Genomic DNA, 9850 nt, shown 5'->3' on the forward strand with positions numbered 1-9850 from the left:
GCAAAAGATGAGGATGTCAACAAAACTCTCTATCCAAATCACACTGTTATGTGTTTGAGAAGTGGTGATCAATTGATCAACTCTTCTTTCATTTGCCCAGTAAATTTTCAGCTTTTGCATGGGTAGTTCAAATTTGTTTGGATGGATTCCCTTTTTAGGCATGTGGCTACTTTTTGGATCATTTCCTAAAGAAGGAATGCTAGAACTTTTTAAGATAAATGGAGGTCTATTAAGCATGTGTAAGACTTGGTCTATTTCCTCCCCTCGTCCAAGCCTTTGCTAGAAATCCTTTGAGCTCTTTATTGCTAGACTGGACCTCGTTTGAAGGCATACTAGAATTATTGAGGAGTTGCTTTCAAAGTGAAATCATCCTCTAGTAGATTCTATAAAGTTAAAATTTGAGGGGTTTTCTTTGGATAACCTAGGACAATTAAATATAGAAGTGTTCTTAACATTGGAGTAGTTTCGTTTCATTTTCTCACCTTTGATCACATCTGGTAACTTTGGAAGGATTCCTATTCTTCTTTTTTTCGTTTCAATAAATTTGTAATTCTGATGAAAAATAGAAGGGTCAACAATTAACTTCAAAAATCCTTCAGGTAGGATAAAGCTGTGGAGTTAAAGAAGTCAGAGCATAAATAGCAAGAATGATATAACAAGATTTTAAATTTTCCTAACATAAAGAATTTTTTTTTTTTAATAGGTAAAAGCTATACAAGAATATTTTCCTAACATAAAGAATCCTTCATTACAAGTTATCCATACTTCATAGAATCCTTAGTAACAGTCAAAACCAAAAAATAAATAAATAAATTTTTACTTATTCTTCAAATCCATGCATTTGAAGTATGACAAAGAGGAAGGGGATTACAACTAAAAATTGTTCCAAAGGTCAATAGCATTTATAGGAGCCTATCAAAAAGCGAGTGCATTCCAAGTATACAGGATATATACAAAAAGTGATGAGGTTCATCACTCAAAGGTATATCAATTAAAGCAAAAGCAAAAACATACCAAAGAGGAATTTGAAAGCAATTCAACAAACACCGGCTAAATATTTGTTTTGTAGCTTCATCATTATTTACAGCCATTTGGGCCTCCAAATATTGCCTCCAATACTTTGCCTGATTTAAAAAGTAGATAGATTCAGCCATGTATGCTACATAAATAGCCAAAAAAATTAGCAGAAATTTGAAGAACTTCTTCCCCCAGGTCGGGATAAGGAACCAGACGTCAACAGGTGTGATTACTCTGAATCTTCATTTACATATAGAGGAGACAGATTCTGGCAATGTGTTTTCCGTTCTAGCACAATGTTTTCATATTACAAAAGGTCACATTTAATTTAGTACATGGTAGAATAACATGAAATTACAAACATTAGAAATGTTAACCATCATAAGAGTTGAAGGTCTGAAACATAATTGGATAGTAATGCAAAGCTGCCCATTTTATAATGGTGTAAACTGGAAATTAACATAGACATACTAGTAATGTGACACTTCCAGTAACATGTTGTATTGAGTTTTCTGAATGCATGAAATGCCAGGTCCAGATACATGCTTAATTTCAACACAAAATAGATTTTTAGAGCCTTAAAAATTTGGGAATTTCAGAGAAAGCTGATGGCTGTGGTGGTAGCTGTAGTGTTAGTAGTGGGAAAAGCTAGGAGAGTGACCTTCTACTGGTGGTGCTGGAAAAAACAGATGGCATAAACACAATGTGTTGGCAATGGCAGTGTTAATGCAATTATTGTAGCCATTGTACTTGTGAAGGGGCTGGCAGAAACAGATGGCACTAGAGGCAACTACAAAGCATAGCAATGGCAACAGTAGTGATGGTGGTGGTGGTGATGGCATCTTTGCCAAGAGCATAACACTTAAACTAACTTTAAGCATCAAAAATTCTCCCTCAAGAAATTAAGGATTTTTTTTTTTTTGATAAATATCGCAAATATATTAAAGGGGCAAAGGCCACCAAGTATACAGGACGTATACAAATCTGCCTCAAAAAGAGAGCACAAAAACAAAGACCCTTACCCTCCCTTAAGTGGTCGCTAGCCACTCAAAAAAACCTACGAGTGAAGAGGACTCCTCTCCAATATACACCCTAGCCCAACTCCACAAGGTACAAACAAAAGAATTTTTGAGTTTCTGTATATTTAACACCCCTCCCTTGAATGCTAACCTATTTCTTTCCTTCCATACCGTCCAAAAAATACACAACGGGATAGAATTCCAAACTTTTTTCCTCTTTTTCCCCACAAAGGGGCCCCTCCAACTGAATAAAGCCTCCTTCACCATCTCTGGGAACACCCAATGAACCCCCACAAGGGCAAAAACGATATCCCATAAGGCCCTTACCACTGTACAGTGAAGAAGAATGTGATTTACCCTCTCCTCCTCACAACCACACAAAAAACAGCGATTAGGGAACTGCCAGCCCCTTTTTTGCAGCCTATCCAAGGTGAGAATTTTCCCCCACGCGGCTTCCCAAGCAAAAAAAGCCACTTTGGTAGGGACCTTGTTCACCCAAACGCCTCTATGCGGAAAGTCGCAAGCATTGATAACAACCAGCCCGTTATAGGCCTCCTTCACCCCATACTTCCCATGGCCCCCCACTTTCCAAAGCACCCCGTCCTCCTCTGAAGAGAGCTTGACGTCCCTGAGCCTAATAAGCAATCCTCTAATCATGTCCATCTCCCAGTCATTGAAGTCTCTATGAAATCTGAGATTCCAGCCACCTGGACCATTGCTATGGTCCCACATCTCATTTACCGTTGCATTCTTGTTGACCGCCATCTCATAAAGCTGTGGAAAATCATGGGACAGCCTCTCATTCCCACACCACTAATCCAACCAAAATTTTATTCTAGTCCCTTTCCCTACCTTGAACTTAATATTCTCCCAACACCATTTAGCTTCCTTCATGATCTCCTTCCATACCCCTACTCCGTAGGTTCCCCGGCCTTCTTTAGTTTTCCACCCAAACTCTTCCTAACCATACTTCACCCCGATCATTAACCTCCAAAGATTATCCTTTTCCACAGCAAATCTCCAAACCCATTTACCCAACAGTGCTTTGTTCAAGGAGTCAATCCTCCTCATGCCAAGTCCACCCTTTTCCTTGCTAGTACACACCACCTCCCAATTAATTAAGTGGACCTTCCTCTCCAAGCTGCCCCCTCCCCAAAGAAAGTCTCTTTGTATTTTTTCGAGTCTTTTTACAACACTCTTCGGCATTCGAAAAAGGGACATAGTGTATATGGGATGGCTGGCCATCGTACACTTGATTAAGGTGGTACGCCCTCCCTTTGAAATATACTGTCTTTTCCATTGGGTTAATCTCTTCCTCATTCTCTCCTCCACCCCATCCCAAATGGAAACCGCTTTGTGATGAGCTCCAAGGGGCAGCCCTAAGTACACAGTGGGCAGCATTCCTATTTTACAGCCAAGTTCCACAGCCAGCTCCTCAATATCCTCCACCTCACCCACCGGAATTAAGACACTTTTATCAAGGTTGATTCTAAGGCCGGAAGCCGCCTCCGACCAAGCCAACACCCAGCTTAGAGCGGACACTTGCTCTTTATTAGCTTCACAAAAGATAATTGTGTCATCCGCAAAGAGCAGGTGAGACACTATCATCTCCTCTTCCCCTCTCCCCTTAATGTTGCAGCCTGATAAGAAACCCCCATCAACCGCCCTTCTAATTAGAATACTAAGAACTTCCATCCCTAGCACAAAGAGATACGGAGAGATAGGATCTCCTTGTCTTAACCCCTTAGAGTTCGAGAAAAAACTAGCTGGCACCCCATTGATCATGACTGAAAATTTGGCAGTAGAGATGCACCACCAAATCCACTCCAACCACCGCGACCCAAAACCCATTTTGACCATAACTTTCATGAGAAATCTCCAATTAATGCTGTCATAGGCTTTCACCCAAATGATGCACAGACAAAAGGCTAATATCTACTCTATCCAATCGCAGTAATGCATGCAAATATAAATCTTTGGTAAAATAAAGAAAGTAACAAAAGATTATTATAAAGTGGAACCAGAACTCAATAAAGCAGATTTTTAGGATTTAATAGGCTCAGATCAGATGGAACTGGATCACTGCAATAGACTTTCAACAGAGTATTATCCAGGGCTAGCAGCTAAGGGATGAAAAAATTCAAGCCCTTGACTCTTCTAAATGTATATGACCTCAGACCTGGATATTACTTAAAGTCTCATGACTCCTTGAAAGTCCAAAATGCTAGGATCTTCACAGCAGTATATATATACATACATACATACATATATATATATATATATATATATATATATGTATGTATGTATGTATATAACCAAAGAAAAGAAAACATTGGCAATAAGATTGCAAACTAAGGCTAATCAGCCACCCAGAAACAAAGTAAGAGTCCCACTTGGCTTGGATTGCAGCACAAGTCATGGCACCTTAATGTAAAGAAATTAAGAAAACCCATCAGAAAATTAATAAAATTAACCCAAAAAATGCATCATTGGCACTCTTAGCCAAAGTGCCAATGGCAATTTTTTCAATGGTAACGCATTATTGAACATAATGCACCCTCATAATGCCAGACAAACACACCCATATTTGATCATTAAAACTAGGTTGCGCCTCCTTTCCGCCTTCTAATATACGATCCATTTTACTGATCAAGTGATGTGATCTTTACAAGTATAGTTTGGGAGTAATTCAAAACCAAGAGGATCATTCAATTTTAAATTCGATATCCCTAAAAAAAATCCCAAATGCTGCACTGAATATCGGGCGCTGAAAATTAATTCTCCTAAGAGCATATAGACAAAATGAAGAAACATAAACGTAGTGATTGATATGCCAAACAGATATGCTTCAAAATCTCAAGCAAATCAAACCTCCATCAGTAATTCAATGGGTATAGCAAACTCACAGCGGTGGGAAATACAGTGAGAAGTTGCTCGTATATGGGCACCGCCTCCGAGATTGGCAAATGCTAAATCCGTTCGAAAAAAATCAATCACTGAGTAACGAAATGAAAATTTCAAGTGGAGTTTGGAATTTTGAGAGTGGACCTGAGCCTCGTTCGCGAGAATCTCCGCAGTTTCGACATTGTATTTATCAACCACTGCAGTCTGGTTGTTGTTGTTAGTAGCAGAGGTGGGATTGCTTGTTGTTTCGCTCATCTCCTTCCGCTTCTTCCTGCTTTGCTAGGGTTGTCTCTGGGGGCTTTGTTATTTGTAGGTTGTGGCTGCGTGATAATCGGCTGCGTTGAGCAGTATTCGAAGACACTGAGGCTATGAATGAGATGCCGACACGCAAGCCAAGGAGCCTTTCACACTCACATATTGAAAGCCAAGGCCTGGTCAACAGTTTTCTAAAAAAAAGGAAAAAAAATTCAACACAAGAGTGCACTCCAAATTAGTGTACACATCTTTTAGAATTGGTTTTTTGATAAATTTATGGTAAATTAACAAAATATATTTATAAAAAAGAGTAGTTGCAAAATTATTGATAAAATTATAACACTTTATGCCACCTAAGTTTTATTAAAAACTTCATATCACAATTTATTTTAAAATCATATGTTGAAGACAAAATTTCACAGCATCATTGTGAAATTATGTTTTGAAGACATGATTTCACTGTATTATTCTTTAAGTCGTGTTTTGAAGATACAATTTCATTGTATTATTATAAAATTGTGCATTCAAGACATGAATTTAGTTCATTTTTTTTCTAATTTATTTCCACTCGCAATGAGATTATAGAAATTTTCAACACTTATAAAAGATGACACATGTAAATGCATACAAGGTGATGAAATTTAATAACCCAAAACAAATAATATTGATGTAATTATGATAGATAATATGAAATTCAATTCTTGAAATATGAGAATTTGGTTAGAATAGAGTGAGTGATTGTGACATTATATGAAAAAAAAAAAACAAAAGAGTTTATAACACTTAGAATAAAATGTAATATTTTTAAAATCAGACTAATCATTGAATTGAAAATTTACTGAATCCAACGATGATATAGTTGGTCATTTAATCTATGGCATAAGACACATGTTGTTGTTATCTCAACGCAAGGCTATCAAGTAGTTATGACTTCATCAAACAACTTGATTGTATTGTCTTTCAATCTTGAGATAATATTGACTTTGTGCTAAAATTAGCAATACTTTTATGTACAGGTGAGATCATAAGTTGATCATATATTCCCTATGGTTTGGATTACTTATGATGGAAGTTGGTAGCTATAGGTATTCAATAAAGGCACCATGATATCTCATAGGATTGAAACAGTGTGTCCACTTGGATGATCTTAAGGGGTGTGTTCATATAAACTATGACCATAGTAATTCCTTTAGTGGAACATGACATAAGCTTTTGGAGAGCTAACATACATTAGTTGAACACATAATAGAAGAATCTATAACTTAAGGATAACAGAGGTAGTCTTGAAAAGTTGATAGTTTACACCTTATTAGACTAGAAACACCATTTCATAAGGACACTTTACGCAATGAATAGCAAGTTACGAACTTGAGCACATAATGTCTTATTGTTATTTACATAGAGTATTGGAGTCTAGTTGATTCTTTGTAGTGGGATGTTAAATTAACTTCATAATTGGATTATGAGGAAACTGTTATTGTCCTATGGGTCCCAATAGTCCTTGCTTGAGCTTATATACCTTGTTAACACGATTTATGACGGTTAGATTGGCTCTTAGTTCACTTTTGTGCATAAAGTTGTTTTGGAAATTATACAAGGTTGCATAGGGGTTAAGGCACAAAGTCTTTGGATTGAACCAATTGATTAATTAGAAGGTCCGAAGAGGTTAATTAATCAATTAAGATTCATTTTGGGCCAAAGTCAGTTAAGCCCAATTAGGGAAACCTATAAATACCCCATTAAGGGTTAGGGTTTATAGTTAGTCATCTTCCACCAGCTAGAGAGAAGAGAAAGACATAGCCTCCACCTTCTCAAACTTCCCAACTAATTAAGTACCAAGATCAAGGTAGAGTCATCACGATGGAAGATCTTAAGTATTTGAGACCTCTAAAAACTTCATGTTTCATCTTCTTCAAACGAAATAGATTTTGAAACATTGAAATATGAGGTAATGTTTTTATATAACTAGTAATCTAGATTCGTTTATGTTTAAAAATGTATTCTTTGCTTCTTTTGCTTAGGATTTAGATGTAGGGAAACCTAAATATCTTTATTCCCTATCCTAAGCTTAGGTTAAGTGTATGAAACTTATCTTAAGGCTTCTAGATCCTTGTGGAATAGTCTTATAGAAAACTTTACCTGGATTTGGATGTTCCTAGATCAAATCCGTACAATGAAGAAGATGCTTGAAACTCTTGAGGTCTTGTGACACCTAAGATCTTCTGCTCGATGATTTTAACCACGATCTTAGCATTCCAAAGAGTAGGTTTAAAGAGGGATATGCTTTGGCTCTCTCATTCTTTGGAGTTGGAAGACAACAATCATACAAAGTTCTAGAATCCTTAACCCCTATAAGGGTATTTATAAGATTCCCCTATCAGGCTTAAGTGACTTGATCACACATGGGTTTGGGTCACTTAATCTAGCTCAAAACGGGTTTTAATTGATTAATCAACCACACAAGGTCATCTAATTAATCGATTAGACCAATCCAGAGACCTTGTTCACTATCCCCTATGCAACCTTGCATAATTATCATAATATCCTTATGCACAAGAGTGAACCTAAAGCCAATCCAACCCTTATAAACTATGTTATCATGGTATATGGGCTTAAAAAGGCGACCATTGGGACCCATAGGAGTACTAACTCCTTCATAATCCAATTTTGAAGAAAATTCAACATTCCACTATAGAGAACCAACTGCACTCTAATACCCTATGTTAATAACAAAGAGACGAAATATATGTGACCACCTTAGGTTCTCATTTGTTAGGAACCCTTGATTATTCCGTTCATATGCCTTGAATCTCGTAGGGTGCATAGATCTATCCCTAGGGATTCTCTAGATCTAACCTAATGGAAATAAATGGCTTCAAAAACCATTATATAATACAGATCTAGAGATTAAAACTCATATCTACGATTCAAATGTTCCTAGATCGAAATCCATCCAATGAAGAACATGCCTAGATGCTTTGAAGGTCTTATACACAATTTTTCGCCCAATGACTCAAGCAATGTCCATGGCACCCCAAAAAGTGGACTTTGGAAGAGTGGATGCCTAGATTCTCACTCTTTCTCTGGATTTGGAAGACAATAGTCAAAAGGCCATTAAGAAACCCTAACCCCATAAAAGGGTATTTATAGGGTTTAAGTGACTTAAGCCCAAATGGGCTTGGGTCACTTAATCTAAGCCTAAAATAGGTCCCAATTGATTAATTAACCACACTAGGTCATCTAATTAATCAATTAGCATAATCCAAATACCTTATTCACTATCTCCTGTGTGACCTTATATAATTACGAAAATGTGTCAACGCCATCATCTTTGTGCGGATTGGGCAATTATACCAAACAAAATCTGTTGATTGGTGTCAATTGCTGGTTGTCGAGCAAGAGTCTCAGACCATGTAATTGACTATGCATTTACGTTTGTCAATATCGCTAATTACGCGTAGCAATTAGTAGACATTGACTTTTAGGCGCGAATGTCGTCTAGGCCGTTGCTCAAGCACTGGGTGTGATTATCCATTTGTTCAATGCTTGGAATCTCTGACTGTGTTGGTTGCTCCGTCTGAAAATTCCAGTTGGTTTGGTCTATCCATTCCGTATGGAATTCAAAAAGAAGGAAATATCTCTCCTCTTGCACTAGACGAAACTTGTTTTGGTTTAGACGAATTGGTCTTAGACGGATCATCTTTTTACCTTGGACAAACCAAAGGTTTTTTATTTGGGGTAGGATGCATGGAGGGAAACCCCCACATATTTGGTAAATTATAAGTAAATATTTGGATCTAGAATCCATATCATAACTTTTAATTTATATATTAAGAGTTGAGGATTTGTAAATGGACTCATTCTATAAAGTTTAAAATTAAAGAGCAAAGTGGGTTTTGATTCACTAATTTTAAAAAATATAAAAAAAAAACCCTCAGCTTTTATAAAATTAATTTTATTTTCATCCATTTAAAAATATTTTAAAATGTATGTACTTTTTCATAACTCAAATAATTATTTCTTGAAATACCCTTTTACTTGATAACATTAAATAAAATTATGTAAAATTAATTTATCATTTTAATTTAGTAAATGTGTTTTACAAATAAATATATTATAAATTTTTTATTATATAATATGAGATGTAAATTATTGTGAAAAAATTCTCCAAGATTCTCAAGTGATAAATAAAATCTTTTTAACCCCCTAGTTAATAATGATTTTATATCATGTATTACATAAATCCCCTCACTTTCTCATTTTATTTAATAAAATTGAATAAAAATTTTGTTAGTTGACATCAATAATAAAATAAGAAAATTTTAAAATTAAAACTAAAATACATAAACATTAAATACAATTAAAAACCAAAAATTAAAAATTAAAAATTAAAAAATAAAGTATTTACTCTCATTGTATTTTAAGCTCTTTCTCAATATTTATATTTTTCACTAGAGTGTTTTAATGAAGTGAAATTTAATATTTTATATTTATATTTTTTGCATTAAAGTTTTTTTTGTTTTAATTGTATTTTTAATTTTTAAAATTTCTTATTTTATTAATCTTAAATCAATTCTCACAATAAGAAAAGTTAGTTAGTTGATGTTATCAATATATAAAATGGTCTTTTTAGAAATTAATTATTTGAATTATAA

At 35.4% G+C, this 9850-nt stretch overlaps 1 protein-coding gene across 2 annotated transcripts in view; it reads right to left on the reverse strand.

Annotated features, from left to right (window-relative positions):
* The window catches only part of LOC100262033 (cleavage stimulation factor subunit 77), an 86922-nt gene extending 81600 nt beyond the window's left edge, over positions 1–5322 (reverse strand). Inside the window, exons 1-3 of one of the 2 annotated variants that reach the window (XM_002265157.5) lie at positions 5085–5322; positions 4943–5005; positions 1015–1124 (exon numbers count right to left, since the gene is read on the reverse strand). In XM_002265157.5, the coding sequence (XP_002265193.1) occupies positions 1015–1124; positions 4943–5005; positions 5085–5195 (284 nt within the window). In that variant the 5' untranslated portion in view covers positions 5196–5322. The remainder of the gene's footprint in view (positions 1–1014; positions 1125–4942; positions 5006–5084) is intronic. The other variant, XM_010658414.3, reaches the window with a different exon arrangement.
* Between the last annotated feature and the right edge of the window lie 4528 nt (positions 5323–9850).

This window comes from Vitis vinifera, chromosome 11 (genome assembly GCF_030704535.1).
Source record: "Vitis vinifera cultivar Pinot Noir 40024 chromosome 11, ASM3070453v1".
Classification (NCBI taxonomy): domain Eukaryota; kingdom Viridiplantae; phylum Streptophyta; class Magnoliopsida; order Vitales; family Vitaceae; genus Vitis; species Vitis vinifera.